This window comes from Silurus meridionalis, chromosome 2, assembly GCF_014805685.1.
Source record: "Silurus meridionalis isolate SWU-2019-XX chromosome 2, ASM1480568v1, whole genome shotgun sequence".
Taxonomy (NCBI): domain Eukaryota; kingdom Metazoa; phylum Chordata; class Actinopteri; order Siluriformes; family Siluridae; genus Silurus; species Silurus meridionalis.
In genome coordinates, this window is record NC_060885.1 from 7,917,926 (window position 1) to 7,942,582 (window position 24,657).

At 36.8% G+C, this 24,657-nt stretch overlaps 1 protein-coding gene across 7 annotated transcripts in view; it reads right to left on the reverse strand.

The window, feature by feature from the left end:
* Positions 1 to 1,033: 1,033 nt before the first annotated feature.
* The window catches only part of npnta (nephronectin a), a 65,866-nt gene continuing 42,242 nt past the window's right edge, over positions 1,034 to 24,657 (reverse strand). For all 7 annotated transcript variants that reach the window (XM_046869072.1, XM_046869056.1, XM_046869029.1 and 4 more), the window contains 8 exons: positions 22,831 to 22,950; positions 19,838 to 19,972; positions 17,873 to 17,998; positions 13,530 to 13,961; positions 8,298 to 8,387; positions 5,549 to 5,647; positions 3,551 to 3,810; positions 1,034 to 2,057 (listed from right to left, as the gene is read on the reverse strand). In XM_046869072.1, the coding sequence (XP_046725028.1) occupies positions 1,947 to 2,057; positions 3,551 to 3,810; positions 5,549 to 5,647; positions 8,298 to 8,387; positions 13,530 to 13,961; positions 17,873 to 17,998; positions 19,838 to 19,972; positions 22,831 to 22,950 (1,373 nt within the window). In that variant the 3' untranslated portion in view covers positions 1,034 to 1,946. The remainder of the gene's footprint in view (positions 2,058 to 3,550; positions 3,811 to 5,548; positions 5,648 to 8,297; positions 8,388 to 13,529; positions 13,962 to 17,872; positions 17,999 to 19,837; positions 19,973 to 22,830; positions 22,951 to 24,657) is intronic.

The window sequence follows — 24,657 nt, forward strand, 5'->3', positions numbered from 1 at the left end:
ATAATTTAAAGCGATTTACAATTTAACTATAATTGCCACAAACTGTTGATCAGTGATCAGTTGAGAAAAATATAATGAATGGAAATATGGAGTTTTTACAAGTATGGGTTGATTTCCTTTGAGTCTGGTTTTTCTTAAGGTTCCTTCCTAATATCCCTCCCTGAGATAATATTAGGAAGGAACCTTAAGAAAACCATATATATATATATATATATATATATATATATATATATATATATATAGATTAACCTCACTGATACTGCTTCTTTCAATCACTTTTTCTATATTCAGTACTCCATTGATGTCAGGTTCAGGTCCAGTGGTAGCTCAGTGGTTGAGACATTGAGCTTGCAGGTGGAACTTCATAAGTTCAAATCCCAGCACTACCAAGCTGCCACATGTGAATGTCCTTAACTGCTCAATTGTATAAATTAGATCGCTATTTAAATTAAACTATTTTTGTTATCATATTACATCTCCAGGGTTTGAGGATTGATCCTGAGCTTTGGTTACTTAGGTTCCACAGTGTCCATATGGGTTTTCTCTGTGTTTCCTTTTACCTTTCAAAAACATACTGGGAGGTGAATTTTTAACTGTAAATTACCACTGGGAGACATTTGGAAAGTGTGTGTGCATTGTGTCCTGCATCTTTTCTAGTATTGTTCCCAGTGATCTTGAATAGACTCTGGTCTACTGTGACAAGGATAAAGCCGTTGACAAGGAATGAATGATAACGTAGCGTACACAAGTACAGGTGGCATTATTTCTTGTTTATTCAATGTACTACAGATGCCATGATGTTAAACGCCAACTCAGAGAAGGCATTTCTTCTGACCTTGTGATTCTTTACATTTTCTTAGATTCCATCTTTATCTTGTTCCATGCCTTACCAGAGAAAAGCGAAAAACACTCCACATGTGACAAGGATATGTATTTCCAGGCAACTTTGGTCAGTTGTGTTGGTTATTGCAGATCTTTTTTTTTTTTGTCAGTCAGCAGAAACTAAAATTAACAAACACACATAAGACAAATGTAACTGTAAAGTGTACATTCACAACTTTTATTGGCATAAATCTTTAAATACTGACATAATTTGTCTAAAACAAGTGTGAGGACAGTGTAGGGAGCGGAGGAAGGAATGGGAACGTCCAGGTCAAAAGATCAGCATGTCCTATTGTAAGAGTTAAAGGGTTACACACGCGTATCATATGCCAATACAGGATGGCTGATACAGCCACTTAAAATTGTAATGCAAAAACAATTTGATGGTAGATTACAGAATACATAATGCCAAGAAAACACTTGAAATTCGGGGGTCATGTAAACATCGCCCTGCATCACTTACACACGTTAAAGGATTTACATACTGTAATTCTGCACTAGCAAAGCATTTTTTTTTTCAAATATATCTATTATATATTTATATATATTTATATATATATATATATATATATATATATATATATATATATATATATATATATATATATATATATATAATGTACACACGGATACATTTACAATAATACAATGGAAACACGCTGTCTCTCAGGGTCGTGTTTAAGCACACAATGCTCTCGTTGGGTAGTTTTTGTTCTGTTTAAAAAAAAAAAAAAAAAAAAGGCTTTAAAATGGCAGTCTCAAGAGCAAACGTGTGGCCGTGGCACAGCCGGGTCCGTTTTTCCTCTTGTCTCATTGGAAATCATACGGAAGTGTATGACATTTCGAAAAAGAAATTGGCACATTTTCCTTGTTTTCAAAACTACTGAATTTCTTTATTCCGTACACAATTTGTTCCCCCTAGAGTAGGCATAGCAGGCGTTTGTCCGCTGTAGGAGGCGCTCTCGTAATCTCGAGGGAAGTCCACGAGAAAGCAGTTCTCACTTTTCTTTCTTAAGCGAATCGTCAGGCGAAAAGGTTTTCCATTTGTGTTTTGTTTTTGTTTGTTAGAGTCTCCTCAGGTTGTGTTCTTCCTGACAGACTCCTTTCCTAAGACTGATGTCATCCAGAACCATTTCGCCAGTGTGGCCTCTCCGTCGTTCACCCTTCACAATCACCTGCACAAACACACGCGCACACACGCACACACGCACGCACACGCACACACACACACACACACACACACACAAACACATTAAGATTACTCATTTGGAACAGCATTAATGCAACATGCTAATGTCCACTTTTAAATTGATTCTAATTTCTCTGAGCGGAGGATTAAACTGAGCTCTTGGGTTTGGTCTTATAACCAAATAAATTTCAATCTAATAAATTTCAATATGGTGGCCTGTCATTTCCATCAGTGAATCAAGCAACAGCAAAAAACTCATGGACCATGGATCAAGGACTCTAACTCCTGGTCTAGAGAGTGTGTCAAGTCAAGTCAAGTTTATTTCTATAGCGCTTTTCACAACGAACATTGTCTCAAAGCTGCTTTACAGAAATCAACAGTTAAGGTGAATAATGTGTGTTTATCCCTGATAAGCAGCCGTAGCGACTGTGGCAAGGAAAAACTCCCTTAGATGACATGAGGAAAAACCCTGAGAGGAACCAGACTCAAAAGGGGAACCCATCCTCATTTGGGTGACATCAAGAGTGTGATCATAAATCTTTCAACAATACAGAACACTGGAGAGTGAGAACTAACATGAGTACTGAAGTGTAAGATTATGAGTAATGTTCTTTCTACAGTCTTATACAGTCATTGTGGTTATAAAACTAGGAGCTACTGAGCAACTCATATAATAGCTCAACATCTGCGATCATCACAGATCCAACACCAGCTTCTCCATGCCAGAGCCTTTAAACACTCGAGGAGGTCCAGTGTCCAAACTTCACATGAAGTGGGATCCAATTGGCACTCGTACGTCTCTAGATGGTTCGGTTCATTGTGTCTAGACTATTAGTAATTAATACAATCAACTTAAATCTGTCAGTGTTATTTAGAATTTGGCTGGTTGATGATCATCACCTGACAAATTGTAGACAGAATTTCTGACAGCATATTTTGTTTACAGTTGGTAAATGTCTACTGTGAACTAATAACATTTTATTTAGATACCATTTTTAGCAGTGTATAGTATAATGTCAAAGCGTTTTTATGGAAAACTGGATATAGATATGGAGTGTTTCCTTAATAAGCAAAACCAGAAGAGGCAACGTGTCAAAAATAAACTCCCTGAGATGACATGAGGTCATAAACTCAATGGTGCAGAAATTTTGTTGAACATATCCTAAGTGTAAGTAGTAGCAGTTTTTTTCTCTGCAGAGATTTAGAGTTAAAATTATAATATCTACATGAAGTTATCCACTGTATAATAAATTAGGCTTGAGAATAGTTTTTAGAGCAAGTTTCCTTTCTCATGTCATACAGCTGCTGATTAAAAATAATGCGTATATTGCACTACTCTGTAGCCATAGTAATTTATGTTGAATTTTCCTATATTCATTTATTCTTTAACTGTTAAAGTGTATATTGTACTACACTTCAACAACGTTACTACAGTCTTATTAAGGAATGAGCTCAAGTGTAATCATGTATCACACTCACACTCTCCAGGCCGTTGCCCCACAGTGTGATCTGTGTCGTCCTCCAGCCACTGCCTCCTGTGCGACCCCACACTGCCGGACTGTGCTGTCTGCCTTTCTGCACAAACACCTGCAGCATGCCTACGTGGTGACCTGCCAACTTGTGCCGGAAAGCCAGACACAGGTTGCCCTCGCTCCAGGGAGATGTCAAAGGAAGAATGAGCTGAGCTCCACGGCCGCTCCGTTTACCTGGTGCTTCAGAGATGGTCAGATACTTTCCACCTAAAATAGAAGCAGCCACATGTGCTGGATTATTCCCAAAGGTGGAAAGTAAGGAATTACATATACTCATGTTACTCTGGACTGTGTCACTTTATGTCCCCAATAGGACACTGTCCCCATGGACACTTTAAGGACAAATCACACTGGACTACTTTAATCTGTAATTATCTTTCATACACATTTATGCCTTTCTGTGCAATTCGTGTACACACACACACACACACACACACACACACACACACACACACACACACACACATATATATATATATATATATATATATATATATATATATATATATATATATATATATATATATATATATGGGGAAAAAGTTGTGCCCCAAAATCTACTGCGCTGATTGATTGATGGGTGGAAAACAAACTCACAAGAAAGAGAGATAGAGACGGACAAGACAGATGCCATTGATGCATTTCCAGCTGAAAGCTAAATGCTGTCAAATCGAAAGTTGTTCAATGTGTGCGCTCACTGTCTGAATGCTGAATATGCATTTGCGATTTCTTTCATTATCATAAATGACATTATAACAGGGGATGTTTTTCCCTGCCAAAGTGCATAACTCGCATTAAATTCCAATCATGGCCTTTTTTTTTTGCTATTTCACTTTAATTAGTAAAGGTGTTCCTTAATTAAAAACACCCCTCCCCCCCTTGCTGAAAAAAAGTAACTCTTTTTACACATTTTAAATTAGCTTCTTTTTTCTTTTACTTAAGTAGGTTTTTAAGCCTAAAGTAAAATGTCATTGAAGTAACATGCCCTTTTACTTGAGTAGAATATTTGATTACTCTTTCCACCTGAATATTCCTCATCACAGTAATTATTTTATTAAATAAACTAGATGGAGGGCCACTGATTTAGTTTATTTGTAGCTACATAACCTCATTTCTATTAGGCAAGGCAGTTGCTAATGTTTAGGATTATTATCTACAATAGCTGTTTCTTCTTCTTCTTCTTTCGGCTGCTCCCATTAGGGGTCGCCACAGCGGGTCATCCGTCTTTATACCCCTCTGTCCTCTACATCTGCCTCTTTCACACCAACTACCTGTCTTCCCTCACCACATCCATGAACCTCCTCCTTGGCCTACCTCTTTTCCTCCTACCTGGTGGCTCCATCCTCAGCATTCTCCTACCAATATAACTCATGTCCCTCCTCTGCACATGTCCAAACCATGTCAATCTCGCCTCCCTCACCTTGTCACCAAAACATCCTACATGCGCTGTCCCTCTAATAAACTCATTTCTAATCCTGTCCATCCTCGTCACTCCCAACGAAAACCTTAACATCTTTAGCTCTGCTACCTCACAGCTCCACCTCCTGTCTTTTACTCAATGTCACTGTCTCTAATCCATACAACATCTCAGGTCCCATCACAGTCCTATAGCTGTTTAAAGATATGAAAAAAGAATATGATATTTTTATACCAAAGAGCAGATTTTTTCAATTCTGGTCGGAAACTTTGACAGCAGAACGAGGCTCAGAATAAAATCATAGTCCACTAATCTGTTATCATTTCTTTAGTAACAACAATACAATGTATCCTGGGCATTCTGCTTGAACAGAATAATTTCCTATCAATTGTAAATCCTGGAAAAAGTCTCCACTGTCGCTGTTTTTATCCGAAATAGGTGTTAAATGAATAGATGTATTTTTGTTTTTGTTTTTTTAAGAGAAAGGCATTCATGGAATAAGCTGCTTTTTTGTGTATGTGGAATTACCTGAAGGGTCTGGTACTGTCTCCCAGTGCACGTCTCCCTCTTTGTGCTGGATCCAGTCGCAGAGGCCCTGATCAAAGGAGCAGCTCAGAAACCCAGCCTCTAAAATACCAAATACAGCATTACACAGCGAGTCAAAAATGCAGCTAGATTCCAAAAAATAAAACAAAACACACATCTGACATAGTAACAAAAGCTCTAATCACACATCAGGTTAGCATTAATCAGGTCTTTTATCTTTTTTTTTTGAGTAATAGATATTTGCAATGTTTTAGGGGCCAATGAAAGCTCTGTCCATGCCAGCATGCAGACTGAAATCGTTAGACCATTTGTGTACCTCTGACCTCAGTTTTAACAGCATTCAAAAACAGTGGATAGCAACCTGGGCTCATTTCCCAGACACACACTGAACCTGGTCATAGACTATAAAAGGAGTTTAAGGCATACATTAGGGGTGTAACGGTACACAAAATTCGTACTTCAGTTTTAAAGTCTCGGTTCAATTTCGGTATGGTTGGGGGGGAGAAATCCAAAACATAAAATTGCTTGTAATTTATTATTAACACACTTTATTATAATTGTATTTGTGATCAACATTTGAGCAGTTTACATTTAAAAAATTTTTTTAATAAGATGCCTGCATGGTTATATAATATATATATATATATATATATATATATATATATATATATATATATATATATATATATATATATATATATTTTTTTTTTATAATATTTTGTAAAAATTAAATCAAATTAATGCAATACACTTTTTATGATATTGATTTAATTAAGTAATTAATTACATTGGCACACAGTAAATTAGGGCTGTAACAATTCCTCGAGAAACTTGAGTAATTCCATTACAAAAATCCATGCTTCGTTTAGTCCATTTAAATGAACACGGAGCACTGTGTTTCCCACAGACCATTATTACTGATGCACCGCCCATTAAACGCTGGAGCGTGCTGGACAGGTAACACAGAAGACGCTGCGGGATGAAAAATGGAGGAACGGGGAGAAAACAGAGAGGGGCGAGGAGAAGATTCATACCAAAGAAAACGGCAGCAAGTTTAGCGATTAATTGACGTAATAATCGTCAGAAAAATCTATTACTAAAATAATCGATAGCTGCAACTCTACATTAGATTTATTAAATAAAATTAAATAAATTAAAAAAAAAAGTTTACATTTGTTAGAACTCATTTGGGTAATACATAAAAATATTACATTTTTGAAAGTTATGATCTGCTTATCTGTTCTGCATATTTCAGCATACTTTAACAGATGTCTTTATTTCCCCTCCATCCTTAATTCTTTTACTCCCTCAATATGTGGAATTAAGATTTTCTCCTTTTAAGAGAAATTCCAGAAAGTGGCTGGCGGCTAATGCTAGTGCTATGGATTCAAGATTTTTTCACTGCAGCTGTATCCTGCATGTATCCTATGTTTGCGACAAATACAAAACAAATAAAAGAATCCATAGTGTTAGCATTGGCCGCTAGCCACTTCCCGGGGTTGCTTCTTTAGCGTTTTCATGCATGCGCAAAACAAATCTTATTTCCGGTACGGAGTTAATAACTACACTGACACTGCGCTAACTCTAGTTTCTTTTTTCTACCTCTGCCATTGTTGTGTATGGGTTCAAGTTTAAAACTAATTAAAAATTACTTGTAAACATGAACACAAAAACAGCAATTGAGAGGTGCAAAACAGCATGTAGACAGTATAATATGATTAATATAATATAATATGGGTGGTGCTGAAGACATCTATGTGTGTGAAGTGAAGTGAAGTGAAGTGAAGTAAAGTGAAGTGAGTATTTAGTGTGTGTTGAGTTCAGGTTGTAACAGTTTAGTAACACACAGTTGAGTGTGTGTGTGAGTTTTGTACAGTCAGTTCTGTGTGTTGAGGAGCCTGATGGCTTGAGAGAAACAGCTGTTGCAGTCTGGATGCAAGACACCACTTACACCCCTACCAAGCATGTAATGAATTATGAACCTTTATATGGCAATACTGTATATACATTATGATTTTACCTGAAATGCAATATTGGTTTATTTTTTTATTTTTTATGAGACACTGTACTACACAACTGCTTACAACACTATATTTAAAACTGCACAGTTCACGAAGAAAAATATGACTTAGGTTGAATCATATAAAAAAATCATATTTGTATTAAAAATAAATAAATTTATATATATATATATATATATATATATATATATATATATATATATATATATATATATATATATACACATATACATATACACAGTAATCCCCTGTTCATCATACTGCACTGTACTTATAATCGATAAATTCTATTTTTATTGATAAATTGAATTATTTCAACATAAAACTCTATAAGGGGAGGGGGGTGTTATAACTGTATATAATATACAGAATATATTTGTGATATATCACATGCTAACAATTATAAAATGTTATGCATTGCCTTAACATCTTAATATACTACATTATCACACTTTATAAAGTTTATTCATAGATAACTGTAGCTATGAATTTTTATAGAAAATGTTATGAACAAATAACACATTATTATTATTATACCTCAGACAGGATGTCCCTAACAGAATGATATAGAATAAGAAATTAATCTTTAAAGATCAGGTTCAATATCGAGTGCACTGATGCTACCTTTCCGCTAAGCTGCGCTGAGCTGGTAAATATTGACAGCAGGTCAGACTACAAGGACATGGATGTATAATAAAAGTCTACTGCACCTGGGTCGTCTTTTAGCTCATCTTCAGTGTTACCCAGTTCAATGTCTAAATCGGTCCCGAGAACATTGTTATCTCCATTATTCCGAGGTACTGCAGAAAGTAAAAAAAAAAAAAAAAAAACATCAGGACAGCACAATGATGATGAATAGCTGCTCAGAAGATAAATGACACAGCATTGAATCTAGTGCAGTCACACAACATCCCTTCATTTTGTATGTTTACATGGTTAGAGCTTGTAGCTGCATGAAATATTCACACTAAACACATTAAATTTGTGTCTAAAACAAGCATTTTTGGTGATATTTTACATATTGACCTTGCCACCATGACCTCGTGATGGATTGTTTCGGTGTGCTGGTGTATTTTTGCAACCATTAATGTTTAGCTTTATTTTGAAGGCTCTTTGCAGGGTAAGTCAATTGTTGGTGTATTGTGGCAAATAGTATAATAATCCATTATAATATTTCAAAAGAATCATCAAGGTATCATTTTTCCCAAAGTTGCTCATGGCCAATTCCTTCCTGTCAGGCAATATGTGCCTAACACATAGCAGTTACGGATATCTACAAGTTTAAGACATTTGAAGCGAAGATCTATACATTGCAGATTCAGCAATGCATAAGCTCACAGATGCCCTTGATTGGCTAGTGCCTCTGTTATTGATAAGGGAGAAGGAGTCCTCTGATCTTTTGGACTCATGGTCATCGATAGCTGTAGGAACATCAAGATTCAAACGTGTGATCTTTAAATAACAGGGTGAATGCTATGCTTTCCTAGCATTTAATCAAGGATTTCTCTGCAAAACAAAAGGTCACATTTGGCAATCTGAGCAAAAATGTCCTGATTGCCTGCTGCCAGTGGTTTAAAGCATAATATCTTTTGTGATAAAATCACACTTCTACGGAACAGTATGAAAGAAATAAAGTAGTATACTGTATGTGGGCCAACATTGAGACATTCATTACTTCTTTGCTTTGAGGGCATCCACTGAAAAAGCACTGCTCTTAAAGAACCAGCACTTTTATTTCTAAAAGGTTTACCAAGATTCAACAAGGAGAACCTCTATGGGAGTGAAACTCACGTTGGCAGCACATTCTAAAGAATCACACGCCACTGAGTGGGAAGTGGAGGCTCAGTGGTTAAGACTTTGAGTTATTAAACGAGAAAGGTTGTGAGCTGAAATCCCAGAACTGGCAAATTGCCACTGTTGGGACCTTGAGTAAAACTTTTAACCTTCTACTTTTCAGTCACTAAATAAATGGAAATGTAGTATCGCTTTTACTGTGGGTTTTGATGGAACACCAAGAAGCCTTAAAGTCCTTTGTTAAGCGAGCCAGTGGCTTGGCAACCGTTCACTGCTTATTAAATATGTTTGAAAGGGTTCCAGATCTGCAATAATGATGAAGTAAGTGGATGAAGTAAAAATTCACCTCTGCCCTCGACAACAAAAAGAAATTTCAATGGATCGTAAACTAAAACTGGCCACTAAATTAGACACACCAACACTTTTTTCTCACCAACAACGTTTGTTGACTAAAAATGGCCTATATGCATGTATTTCAGTATTTGCAGAATACAGAATACAGACAGAAAGTAGAAAGAAACCGATAATGATCATGCATAAGCTTCTGAGTCTTTCAAGGTATTCATTTGTGAATTCATGAAGCCTTGAGACATCCATAGCCATTCTTATGTATCTACAATGTCTATAATTCATAATTCTATTAATTGCAACCAGGCCAACATTACTTTGGTTAAGAAAAGAACCACTTACATGATCCTTTACTACATTATAGAAAATACACTTCCCAGAAAGTAGATGCTTTATAGATGAGCCTTTCATCAATCATTCTGCATTGCTTTATATTACAGTGTGTACTGTATAAATAAGTTATAAAGACTCATTGGATAGTTCCAAGAGGTCTTAGTATTCTTAAGTGGTTCTCCTTGGAACCCAATCTAACAGTCTTTTGTTTCTAAATAGAGAGCCACAAGAGTTAAACGTCTGCAACCCCTAAAGTGTTATTGATTTGTTCATTCAGTTTTGTAGATTCAGTTTGAACAAAAAATAGTCTTGGACATAAAACATACGAACGGTAATTTGTTTGTTTCTGTAAGGAGACTTTACTGGATTTACAGAAAAAGCCTCCTGAGTCAGCGCTTCAGAAGAGTCAAAGGTAGAGCTGCATCGTTACGTTTTGCTAAATGGGGAAGTCTTTAGGACAAAAGCTTTTGAGGATTAAGGTCCTTGATCAAGAGCTCAAGAACTTTGGCAGGTTGGTGAGTTGGGATTTGAACTCACAGCCATACAGTCACAAATCCATTGTCTTAACCACTGGGCTACCATTTCCCATAGTGGACCTCTGGCCAGAAAAACTGCTAGCACTAGCATGCTTTGTGTGTCATGCCTCAGGCTCCTTCCACCAGTTTCACGCTGCCCTTTTGTCACCCTTTAACTCTCCACCTCCGCTGATCTTTGTTTCTATTCATTGCTCTTGGTTCTTTGTAAACATTATGAAAGCCAAACAGAACGGTGCCCAGAAGAGACCAATACACAGTCAAGGCTAAACAAGTCGACCCCCTCAATCTACTCTTCCAAAAGATTGATGAGAACCTGATGCTATGCTGGTGACATTTCCCTGCTCTGTGTATGTGCCAATTATAGAACAGGATAACAGTGAGGAGATAAGGCCAAGCACCCAAGCCTTCGTTTGTGATTACTACATTGATTTCAATTACCTCCCTATCTTGTAGTTGTAGAACGCCCCATTCCCCAGACGTGCCCTCATTCCGGTGCCGATAAATAAATTAATGAAATAAACTCACAGAGGACAAAGTCATTACAAAGCACTACAGGTGTAAGAGCTGCCGCTAGCAACACTGCCCCGACTGCTTCATTCAATCATTATTGTTTCAAATCAATTTCCAAAAGGTGCTTCTAATGAGCTTCTTCTCACATTGCCTAACATTTTAGAAGCAAGATTTTCTACAGCCGGTGGGTAAGTGTTTGGTTCCAGCATGAGGTAATTGACTGATGTGCTTTGGCAATGCTGGCCGGTAATGTAATAGTCTACGCTGTTTTTCTGTTCTCATTAGGTCTTGCCATCTGGAAGCCGGGGCTTTCAGATGTTATTTTCCTTCCCAGAGCAAAACTGATGTTTTCCCTACTGGTGAACCCCACTGATACGAAACAGCAGATCAGTCTGCAAAAAAATATACACCAAACACATACGTTTATTATTTATTATGAACATTATCATTTTGGAAACTGAACCGCTGTTAACGCAAAATGGCAGGCTACCGATTCAAGTATCTCAGTTGTTTTCCTTGTACTTAAAGAAAAACTGTAGCAGAACCCAACAAATATGTAAATAAACATGAACCAACAGGGTTCCTCACTTTTAGCCAATCATATACATTTATAGCAGCTAATAAGACCAAAGACTAGATACTGGACTAGAGGCTGGTGATATCCAGTCACCCTCTCTGTACTCATTAAAGACCACAGGACAAAAAGGTTGATCAAAAAAACCTTAAAAAAAGAACATCAATGTGCATTTATTCTCCTCACAATAAATTCACAACATATTTTCGTATCTGTTCAGAGACTGCGGCACTAGTCGAAAGCGGTGACCTGATTCGTCACTGGAAAATGTTTAAGTATAAGGAAGAAACTTTAAATTTGTCTAACTTAGAGCCACGAACTAATCATCAAGGGGGTCTTTACATGCGTTTGTCAATCTAAATAAATTCACATTCCCAAAAGTACCTCTGAGTCCCTCTAAGCATTGTACTTAAAAATGTGTTTACACGTCATTACATAAATTCCCAACAAAATGTTTGGGCGAGTGCAGAGCGTATAAATATATATACCACAGAATGTATTTTTGAATCTGATTATGAAGCATAAATGTTTACATGGCAAATTATTTTTCCTATATACCAAATGATTTCATTCAAGGTGTCAAGATGTTTACATAAAGGCTACTCAATTTAAATAAGATATTAGTTATTGACGGTTTATTGTTTTAGATGTAAAAGTAAAACTACCTAACATACTACAGGTAGTCCCCGACTTACGATGAAGATGCGTTCCGATGACCCGATTGTAACGTGAAACTATCGTACATATTAACAAATGGTGATCAGTATGGGCGTAGTATACTGTAATTGTTACAGTGTAATAAGTGTAATAATTTAACAAATGACATCACATAATTTTAGCAAAACAAAGCAATTTAGTGCATTATACTGTACAAACTATACAGTATATTTGTTTGTGGAAGTGGGCACATAGACGAGCACTGGTTCGTGAGTAGAGGGCGGAGCATACATTGTTACGTTTTCCTGCTGTGCGAAACTGAATATTTTAAAATTTTGTTGTATCGCAATCGTCATAGTAAAAGCCAAAGATCGTAAGTCAAAGCATCGTAACTAGGGGACTATCTGTAGCTGCTTATCTAGAACTTTCTAACCATCGCAAATTTCAGTGGAATACCAATGAAATGTAGAGACAAGTGACATTCATTCTCTGTAAATGTGTACAGAATCACACCTGATTTCAGTATTCAGATGATCTTTATATTGCCTTGTGCATTGTCATGTCTTATAGTTATTTAGACACATTAACATTTTAGCTTTCTACCTCAAACCCTTGCTGATAAGAAATTACCCTGCTGTAGGGTTCTAAAAACTGTCAATAATTCCTCCAATAAAAAAAGAAATTGTTTAAGAAAACTTCTTAGGTACATGCATTAAGGTTCTTAACTGGACTTATGGATCATTGAGGACTTAAATATAATTTTTCCTTCTACAATTTTCGATAAAACTATAAAAAGCCACTAAATAATAAGTAGGCTATGGGCTTGGACATATGCATACATTCTCAGAAAACGTCACTGAAGGTTTATCGGGGAGTTTTAAATGTATGATGTATACTGTTTATATATACTAGGAACAGTCCAAAAACCTTTTAGGACATTAAAGGGTACTATACTTCAAGGGTACTACATGTAGAGTACACATTATGGAAAAAAATGCAAGTTGAATCCAGAACCATTACCGTAAGTCCTCAAAAGTTGTCAGTAAAAGCATAATGCTTAGAGGTTCTATACCCTACAATTAAGCTGTTTCTTTACATAAAGTGATTTCAGGTACTCTATTAGGATTGAAAGAGTCTTATGAAGAACACATAAAAACCTGAAAAGAATATGGAAAAATAATTTTGCTTACTGTGGACATCACCCCTCTGTTTTTCGTTGTTGTCTTTATGGATGTTGTTGTCCAAGGGAGTAACTGGAGGGGTAGCTGGCACCCTTGGTGTTGTAGCTGGGGATTTAGTGGTTGTGCTGGTGGTGGTGGTGGTGGTGGTGATGATGGTGGTGGTGGGACGATGATGTGTGACATGGGGCTTATGGGTGACAACAGTGGGAAGTTTGTGTGAGGTTGTAGGTGGTTTACGTGTAGGGATGGTTGGCTTTTTGGGTGTTGGGGTGATTTTCTTTAAAGGTGTTTTGGTGGTTGGTGTGCTTGGAGAAATCCTCTTGGCAGTCACTGGTGGTTGAACAGTAGTAGTGGTCCTCTTTTTGTCTGTATCTGGAATTCTGTTGTTCCCAGGTGGGATCTTTCCTGGTCGGGGAGGCTCGATGATCACTCTGGGAATGGCTAAGTGCATTAGAATAAAATAAAAGTTTAGTATGTTTTAGATAGGTTTATTGTAGATTACATGTGCATTTCTTTTTTTTTTTTTAAATACTGGATTTCAGGTGTTTTGTAGATACACTGGTGATTTCTTTTTTCTATTTAAAACCATTGGCAACATAAACATTTGCAGCCGAATATGAGGTATGCATTATAAATGAACCTAAAATTATATTTCCCTTAACTCTTATATTGCTAATAAGATTAATTTGAATAAAAATCAGTGCATTGATGATTCAGGACATTTAATACATTTAGTTAAGTCTCCACATGAGCTTGATGTTTTATGGGAAGTTGGTGAGTATTGTATATACAGTACCAGAGAAAACTCCTGCTCGTTGATTAGTTTTATATAGTAACATATAGAACAGTGAGTTTGCTCAGGAATGTTGTTTATGGTTAACATCTTTCATGACAGCATTAATGGAATAAAAGACTGTTCCTCAAATAGCAACATGCCCATAAGGAGGCTTAATGATGAATCATTTCTCTTTAAACAAACAGATGAATCTGACAATTAGACCTCATGTTATGCCAATAAATATTATATAGTTTATGTTTGCACAGACTGATGGGGGTTGTGCCGAAAAACACAGCTTTTTAAAACTTATGGAAATGTACTAAACCCTAAGCACTATACCCTTTAGACATTTCCTCTAAATGACAGGTAGATATTAACTTTAATGTTTAATATGTGTTCTGTGTTATTAGAAATGCATCACACTTCCTAGGGATTAAGTACTTAGATGTTTTTATGCCTGACTGAACAATAAAGAGGCAACAAATCCCCTGTACCTTTTCAGTGTGTGAGAACAGACACCGTGGTATAAGTAATGATTAGGATGTGTGTGAGAATGTGCATTTGTGCAGCATTCTAAATGGGAAGGTTGCTATATAATGTTCTTATATTTTTAACAAAAAGTAAGCTATTTTTGCATTTTTTTTAGAACCAAAATGCTGGGGTTGAATTAATAGTATATAAAGCAGATGATCAACAGAAGAGACCCATGCAGTCTATTTTTGAAAATAATCAGAAAATAATCACTATTTTCAAAAATGTTATTAAAAGTCATGGAAAATAATCTGTGCTAATTCGAAAGTACAATGCAGTTGTGTGCTGTATAGCTACACTATATTTCCAAAAGTATTGGGCCACCTGCTCATAAGTATGGTATTGTATGTGATTTTTGAGCATCGTGTTCTACATGTATTCCCAATTTGCTCTTATAATTCCCTCCACTCTTCTAGGAAGATGTTCCACTAGATTTTGGGGTGTGCTTATGGATATTTGTGTTCATCAGCCACAAGGGTATTACAAGAGTCAGGTACTGATAAAGGTGAGGAGACCTGGGGTGTAGTCAGCGTTCCAATTCATCCCAAAGGTGTTCAGTAGGAATGAGATCAGAGCTCTATAAAGGACACTCAAGATCTTCCTCTCCAAAGCATGTAAATCAGATCTTCAAGGAGCTCACTTTGTGCACAGGGGCATTGCCATGTTGGAACAGGTTTGGGTTTCCAAGTTCAAGTGAATGCAAAATTGTATTAAAGCACATCTAAAAACATATTACACAATTAAGTGCCTCCAGCTTTGTGGTAACAGTTTGGAAAAGAACCACATATAGCAGGAAAGATCAGGTGACCCAATACTTTTGTGAATATAGTGTATGTTAAACATATACAGCACTGACTACCAACAATCAATAGAATAAAATTTTCCCTCCATCACTCTGTAATAAATAAATACATTCATACCAAAGAACATAAGAAAGAGTCAAGGAAGATTTAAATAAAACACTGAATTTTATATTATATTTAAAAATACAAATGCATTTTTCTTATTATTTATTATTATTCAGTATTTTGTATATGTATTATTAATATATATATAAATATATAAAATATATATTTTTGTTTATTTATTTTTTATGGGGCAATTACAATGTAATTTAACTATAAAAAAATTTTTTTTTAAAAGGTCATTTGATATATTTGTACACTTCTGTCCTCCTCGTTATCTGAAACTTCACACTGAAAAACTGTTTGTTATTAAATATGTCAATTCATATATCATTTTGATATACAGTACATCCCAGGTTCTAAATACACTGCTCAAAAAAATAAAGGGAACACTTAAACATGTTATGTAATTCCAAGTCAATCACCCTTCTGTAAAATCAAACTGCCCACTTAGGAAGCAACAATTGACAATCAATTTCACATGCTGTTGTGCAAATGGAATAGACAACAGGTGGAAATTATAGGCAATTAGCAAGACACCCTGAATAAAGGAGTGGTTCTGCAGGTGGTGACCACAGACCACTTCTCAATTCCTATGCTTTCTGGCTGATGTCTTGGTCACTTTTGAATGCTGGCGGTGCTTTCACTCTAGTGGTAGCATGAGACGGAGTCTACAACCCACACAAGTGGCTCAGGAAGTGCAGCTCATGTGACAGACATGACAGAGTCTGGAGACACCGTGGAGAACATTCTGCTGCCTGCAACATCCTCCAGCATGACCGGTTTGGCAGTGGGTCAGTAATGGTGTGGGCTGGCATTTCTTTGGAGGGCCGCACAGCCCATCATGTGCTCGCCAGAGGTAGCCTAACTGCCATTAGGTCACGAGATGAGTTCCTCAGACCCCTTGTGAGACCATATGCCGGTGCGGTTGGCCCTGGCTTCCTCCTAATGCAAGACACTGCTAGACCTCATGTGGCTGGAGTGTGTCAGAAGTTCCTGCAAGACGAAGGCATTGATGCTATGGATTAGTCTGCCCGTTCCCCAGACCTGAATCCAATTGAGCACATCTGGGACATCATGTTTCGCTCCATCCACCAACGCCACGTTGCACCACAGACTGTCTAGGAGTTGGCGGATGCTTTAGTCTAGGTCTTGGAGGAGATCCCTCAGGAGACCATCCGCCACCTCATCAGAAGCATGCCCAGGCGTTGCAGGAAGGTCATACAGGCACGTGGAGGCCACACACACTACTGAGCCTCATTTTGACTTGTTTTAAGGACATTACATCAAAGGTGGATCAGCTTGTAGTGTGTTCTTTCACTTCAATTTTCACTTTAAATTTCAGACCTCCATGGGTTAATAAATTTGATTTTAATTGATAATTTTTGTGATTTTGTTGTCAGCCCATTCAACTATGTAAAGAACAAAGTATTTAATAAGAATATTTCATTCATTTAGATCTAGGATGTGTTGTTTAAGTGTTCCCTTTATTTTTTTTGAGCAGTGTATATAGCATTAAATCTTCTTCTAATAAACTTGCTTTCTTGATTGTTCCGTTTTATGTCTAATTACAATATTAAACAATAATATTAAAACATTAATACTATTCAAATAAATATAGATATGTATATATATTGATTCTTGGTCAACCAAAAAAGGTTTTATGATAAAGAAGGCCATATTTTATCTGAGTGTATGATTCTGTCCCGATGTTTGTATGTGATGCTAAAAAAAAACAACCTACATAAACATAAAAAAAAAAAACCTCAAGCATTACATTTAAAACTATTTTTAGTACTTGGCTATTTCTTTATTTGTAATATATTTATATATTTATATTTGAAACTTCACAGATTTCATTATTTCTGAACAACAATTTTAATGTATTTTATATAATTTTATTTGTAATTGAAATGGTGTTCACCTTATTGGGCTACAAAATCCAACAATATTTCTGTCCTGAACAGTGTTCATGTTTTATCATTTTTCGAACTTTGTTTTTGTCTGTTTTTTTGCAAATGAACAACACAATATTTAATAAATAATGTAACATTTCAACAAAAGCACTGAACAGCTAAAATGAACACACTGTGCTTCTGAGGTGAATAGAGTTACGTTTCCATCTGCTCTGTACTCACGTTTGCACTCGTGACCCGTTCCGCCTCGGAAACCGTCCTTGCACTTGCACTTGAAGGAGCCTGGTGTGTTGTAGCAGGTGGAGAATGCACTACACTGGTGTTGCCCAGTCAAGCACTCATCGATGTCTGAAAGAATTACACCATCAGGCTTTACCATCAGAGACACTGCACGTATAGGTAAATAAAAACCATATACCAAACTAGGTGCTAATGCTAATAGGATATGTGTATTTGTAGTTGCTTTGGGCAAATAAATATTCCTAATAAGCACTGGAATCTTTATTAAAATCATGAAAATCCACAGTACAGAGTTGACCAGAAAAAAAGAACTAGAGCTGGATCATATGAATAAATAGATCTTGACAAGATTAATTAAATTGGTTCAACGTATTTAAAATGATAATGATATTTTAGAATCAAATACGGCCACCTAGAGATTTTCCAAATGCCCAAGTACACAACAAAAATCCTGAAGTGTTTACAATGTTCCTTTGTCTCCATCTGGACTTACACAAACTCCATAAGTGTTAATTCAGTAATAGGGATGTTGCTGTGTGCTGTCTCCTTCAGGCCATCTGTTTCATGGGATCGGCTACATTGCAGTGCCCAAATTAGTTTTTGATACAGTACAATAAAAGTGTGTTCAAAAGAACATGCACTGTTTCTCAGGGATTGTGACTGATTTACAAATTATGTGGGGATGAGATTGACGCAAGCGTCACATTGTACTTCAACTTCAATCGATCAGTCAAGGCAGCTATGCCTGCCATATACTTCTTTTGTTTTGTGCTAGACCTTAAAGGCCTTAAAATAGCTAATGAGGAATTGTCTGTAAATGTGTATACACAGTTTTCTATCACTGATTCAAAAGGAATCATTATTATTATTATAAAGGGGCCAGGTACCTTTTCTTTTCCTTCTATTTTTCTGGATAGGAGTTCTATGGCAGCCTGTAGATCCAGTAAAATGTTGTGAAATTTGCATGAATGACTGGGAACGGCCTAAAAAACTTTAAGTTAAAATTTGGGTCAGTGGTCGTGCAACACCTTGGGGCATACTGTAAATAGATTTTTCGCCATCTTGGACCTACAAATTTATTTACAAATCTTGGTGGGCGTATTCAGAACCAAGACATGATGCTATGCAACAAATTTCTTGCAAACGCCCCCTACTGGTCACAATGACATGCTGGAAATGCTTTCATCTATTGCTATTTCATGACATCGTGCTGCTCATTTGTTCACCAATCCCTTTCATTTTAGAGTCAAGGAATTGTTCCTGTCTGTGGTCCAATCATATACATCATGAGGGAAACCAGATTAATACTGAATTATGCTTTTGTTTGACTGATTATGCAACAATTACTGTGTAAAGTACTGCGTCTGTGAATGTGCAGCTCACATGCGTGGTATATGGTATGGATACTTGTCCCCAAAATCAACTACCTTTCTCTAACAACTAAAGAAACTGCAGTGAAGAATAACAGCCCTATAACAGTTCCTTGTTTCATTGCATTTTTCCCTGAAACATTTCTATAAATAACTTTAAAAGAAAAAAAAAGGTGAAAAGAAAGAAAGCTGCATTATACTTGTCACATGTACTTTACAGCACAGTGAAATCTTTTCTTCGCATATCCCAGTGATGTTAGGACCTGATTCAGCCATGATACATCACCCCTGGAGCACTGAGGGTTAAGGGCCGTGCTTAAGGGCCCTAAGAGTGGCAGCGTGTCCATATCGGAGCTTGAACCCGCAACCTTCTGATCAGTAACCCAAAGCCTTACCTGCTGAAATACCACCTCTACAAGAATTTAATCAAAAAATAAAATCTTTAATATCCACTGTACCTGCTTATACATTATCACTGTAATCCTCATGCACATTAAGTCCGGATGTTTACAGATCTTAAAAATGTAATGCACCTTCAATATTATGTTACACAGCATACTTGTGTCCTTGTGCTCACCTAAACACTGGTATTTGCCATTGATGTACTGCAGGTCGAAGCCATCGTGACACTTGCAGATGTAACTCCCGAATGTGTTGATGCACTTTCGGAAGCGTGGGCAAACGCTGCGGCCTGTGGCGCACTCGTCCACGTCTGAAAAAACAAGCAGCCTTTTTGAGTCATTCTTTCTGAGACTTCTCACCATCCTTACTCTTGTTCTGACTGGTGTAACTTCCCCAGACTGTTTGGACTGGTGGATTATAGACTAATCTAGATAGAAAGCTTCAGTAGATCAGTCTGTGTGGATGGTTAGGAATATATTTCATGTAACCTTGTCCTTCATTTTCAGAAGAATTGAATTTATGCACAGGGTAATGCAGAATAAACATTGGGCGAGATATTTCATGCTTGGGTGTAGAAGTGAAAAATGCTCTGTGCTGACTCAGTATGTATGTATGAGAGAGAGAGAGAGAGAGAGAGAGAGAGAGGGGGAGAGAGAGAGAGAGAGAGAGAGAGAGAGAGAGACAGGCAACAATGCATCATCAATCATTCCTGTCCTTGTCCAAAACACTCCAGGCTGGAGTTTCAGCTTGCCTGAGCAGCACTTGATTCCATAATCACACAATTAGGATGATTTCCTTTTTACCTCCTCTTTTTTCAGACAAACACATTTGACTGATTGCTCAGTCAGACGAGGAACAAAACACGTCACATGACGCTATTAGCCATTCTAAGAAATCGTCTTGGGGAAAAGAAAAAAATTGGACTTGCGGGAATCGTAAATCAAAAGGCTCTTCATTCATGTCATCATAGAACGGATACTCTTTTCCAAGATATGACTGATGCATGGAGTAGTTACATCATGAAGAATTCCATAGATATAGCTAAAATTCACAAGGCAATAACACCGCACAGTGTTAGACGAAGTACACAAACCATTCTTGAGTTATATATATTGAGAGATATACTCGGTAAAATATTAAAGCCCAGTCTTACAGCATTTCGAATTTGTACATCTATTGATTCGTTTTCATAGACACAATTTTCGCTCTGTTTTCGTGTCAGTGAGGACGACTTTCTATGAAATGTATTTCAATAGGATGTATTTTTGGTGCATCCGCCAAAGTTTTCTTTCTGCCACTGGATACCACAGAAACTGTATTGTTTTTTTCTTGTTTGTTATTGATTTTTTTAATCTTCAAGCGCCATTACTCAACATTTAAGCAGAAGATTCTATCCTTGTTTTTACTGCTTTATTTACTGGTAAACTCCTCGCTATTATAAACCATCGTTAGTGGTTCCTTCAATTCAAAATACAGTAAATATATTCTCCTGGTTAATTAAGGAGACTGCTTAATTAGAGACACACACATTTATTACAGTATAACCCTTACCCTAACCGTTTATTTTATGCCCTATTTTCTGATAAAAATGGGGGGAAAAAAGATTACCTTTAGCCTCTCTGTCAGCATTACCCATGATCCTCTGCCTCTGTTGTTATGAAGACGGAGGCATGCTGAGTGATACGAAAAAAAGAGGGAAATTCGTATCAATAGATTAAAGTTGTGACTATATCACGAAATGCCGTGAGACCTTGTTGAATATTACTTCAGTAAAGTAAAAGTTCTCCTTTTGAACTTTCACTTGAGTAAAAGTACAAACGTTTTTACCATCAAATGTACTATGATTAATTATCAGTATAATGTTCCTATTATCATTTTGTCACAAGACTGTTGCTGTATCAACTCAGTTCATGTGAAAAGACTCTAATGTTACTCTACACCGATCTATTAATAGAATGATATTAATGAGTCAAACACTGATTGATATCTATTACAATTATCATGAGCCCAAAACCTTCTTTTCAACGAATTCTAAAAAATAGCGTTGAGGCTATAGAGTTGTGGCAATTTAGAGGTGCTTCCATTATTTATCACTCTCAAAATGTACTGTTTGCTGTTCAAATGCTGACATGTTTGTAATAAATAGACACCACCAAGTGCCATTTAAAACGAGTTTAAAACTTGATTTTGCTAAATGTAGTTGAGTAAAAGTCAGATATTTGACTTGTATGTAGTGAAGTTAAAATCTGCCAAAATAGAAATACTTCAGTAAAGATACACAAAAAAAGCTCTTAAGTACATTAACACATTACGTTTACTTCCTTACTGTTTACCACTGATGATGCAAGATTACAACTCTGTGGATTTGATGACCAACAGCTTCCGCTACCTTTTGCCCTTTTGTCTGGTTGATGTCTCGACATCTTGCATTGTTGTAGCTCTGTCCTATAGGCTTGTAAAAAAAATTACAACCCTGAAACACCACTGATGACCCCTTTGTGATTAATAGGCTTTTGTTCGAGACACTCGCCTCCTCTCTCGACAGTGAAACACAGGGGCTAAAAAAGTGGACCACAGAAATACGACTAAACCCTTCTGCTGTAACACAAGCATATCTTTAAAACGTGACACAGGTTAACTGCAACAATTTGTTTCCATTCCCAGCTGTGATTTATTGTGCGCAGGGAGACACGTCTAAACCCGAGGAGGAAAGGACGTGAACTGCTTTAACGTCCCTGCACCTGCGGACAGGCATTAATATGGTCATTAACGAATGCCACTATGCAATCTCTAAGCACTTGCACAGTAATTAGAGCATCGGAGAGGGGGAAAAAAAGAGCTCATTGTGTGGTTGTCAAGAGCTGCTGGAATTGCACAGGAGCAGAGCACTACAAGAGAATCTGTGTACTTATTTGCAGCTATTTGAATTTCAAAACTCTGTCATCTTTTACCACAAGAACAACAACAACAACAACAACAAAAAAGGCAACAAAAGTCTCCTGCGTTTGATTAGCAACCTACAAATCAGAGTCAAAGAGAGACAGCAAGAGCCAGAGGGAGAAGGAGGTAAAGGCAAAGCCTCTCGATGTTGTGCTTCTTTGTACGAGAGTGCTTTTGAATTCAGAGGAAAGTAGCAGAGTTTGTTCGGCTCACAGCGAGCAGCCGTACCCACGCATGTCCTGCCATCTGGGGCGAGCTGTAGGCCGGGAGATGGACACTGGCATCGAACTTCCCCTTTCATCACCTCACAGCCGTACTGGCAGTTAGCCATACTGCATGTCCGTGCATCTGAGACACCACAACAACAAAAAAAAGAGAGAAAGAAAACAAGGGGACATAATCGTTACAGCAAACATTAGAAGAGTGACAACAAGATGACTAGCAGATTCTCTTTAACATGTGTTCAAATCTTTTTAGATATGTTTCATGACATTTTATTATTAAAAATACTAAGAATTTTTTTTTTTTTGTCTTTTAGTTCAATGCTAGTCAATTAATCATGACGTGTCAGGTTCAAGTCTCTTTAATCTCTTTAATGTTGCTAATAAACACACAGCTAGCATGAAAAACTAGCTGGATACACCAGCAAAAAAATGCAAATTGAATTGGAACAATTGGTACAATAGTACATGTCTTATTTCCAGTTCGGTGTTGAATTACACATCCTTTGTTTTTTGTTTTGTTTTTAAAAAAGGACTGATATTATCTCAACATATCTTCCTTGGTTTATCTTCTGTGCTTAGCCTGTAGCACCAGTACAGAACTTAAAAACACAACATTAGCTCTGTAGAGGAAAAATGCATATATTTCATTATAGGGCAAACATGGTTGCACTAAACTAATTAAAATAAACTATTTTAATTCACCATTATTAACATTTTAGTTTTAAGAATAGTATGGTTACAAAAAAGACTTGTGTTTTTCCATAGTAAACAAATGTAAGTGTCATTTTGTAGGATAATGACCATGTTTTCTCCTGAACAGTTAATCTGATAGTTATTCCCATGTATTGCATCACATTTCAAAACTTAAAAGAACAAGAAAATGTGCAAAAAAAAATTGAAGAAAAAAAAAATCCTGTGGTTTGAAGCCACAGCCAGGGTTCTGGAATTGTTTTATTTTAATAGTATAATTACATTTCGATTTTTAAAAGTTTACTGAGTTTTCTAATCCACACTGCTATTACAGATCTAAAGCTCCTTCTCTTTTTGCATCGAAATCTTTTCAAATCACAGGGCATTAGTACCACTTAAGTATAGAGAAGTCTAGTAACCTGAACGTTGGCCAGGATGATGTGCAAATCAATAATGCTTCAGGCATGAATAAAAACAAGACACATTAGAGCAAGAATCCAAACATACCGAATGCATAGGTTCATACCACAAGGTCCAGAACAAGCTGGCTCGTCGTTTGGCTTTCAGAGCCGTCTACGAGGACTGAACTCTATAAGTGGGTCTGTCTGACCCTGAAGCAAAAGACTACTGGAGAAGATAACCTCATATTTTTACCTCACCATCTCCAACAGTGAGCTGAGGAGAAAAAAAAGCTTCATTCTCTACTCCGCATCACTACGAGGTCATCTATGGGTTCAACCTGCTCTTTTCAAAATAACAGGGAAATGAAATTGCTTATTATGCCTACCAGCCAAATATGAATAGCTGTGAAAATGTCAGCGGGGCTACAAATGGGCTCGTTCAGAGCGAAACTTCAGCAGTTGTATAGTAACAAAGTACAAGGTGGTGCCATTACTCATGCCAAACAAAATGACTATGTACTCAAACTGACAAAGTGAAGATTTACATGAAGACCTCCAGACTTCAGGGAATGATTAAAGCCCGTAGGATATTCAAAAATAATCTACTTTGAATAATGAATACAACCTGGAAGCATCTCTACACATTTAACCGCATGAAGAAGGCAAGGATATATAGCTGATTATACAAATAAGACGGGATCAATTCCTTTTCAACATCCCAACCCTACTGCTCTGGTTTT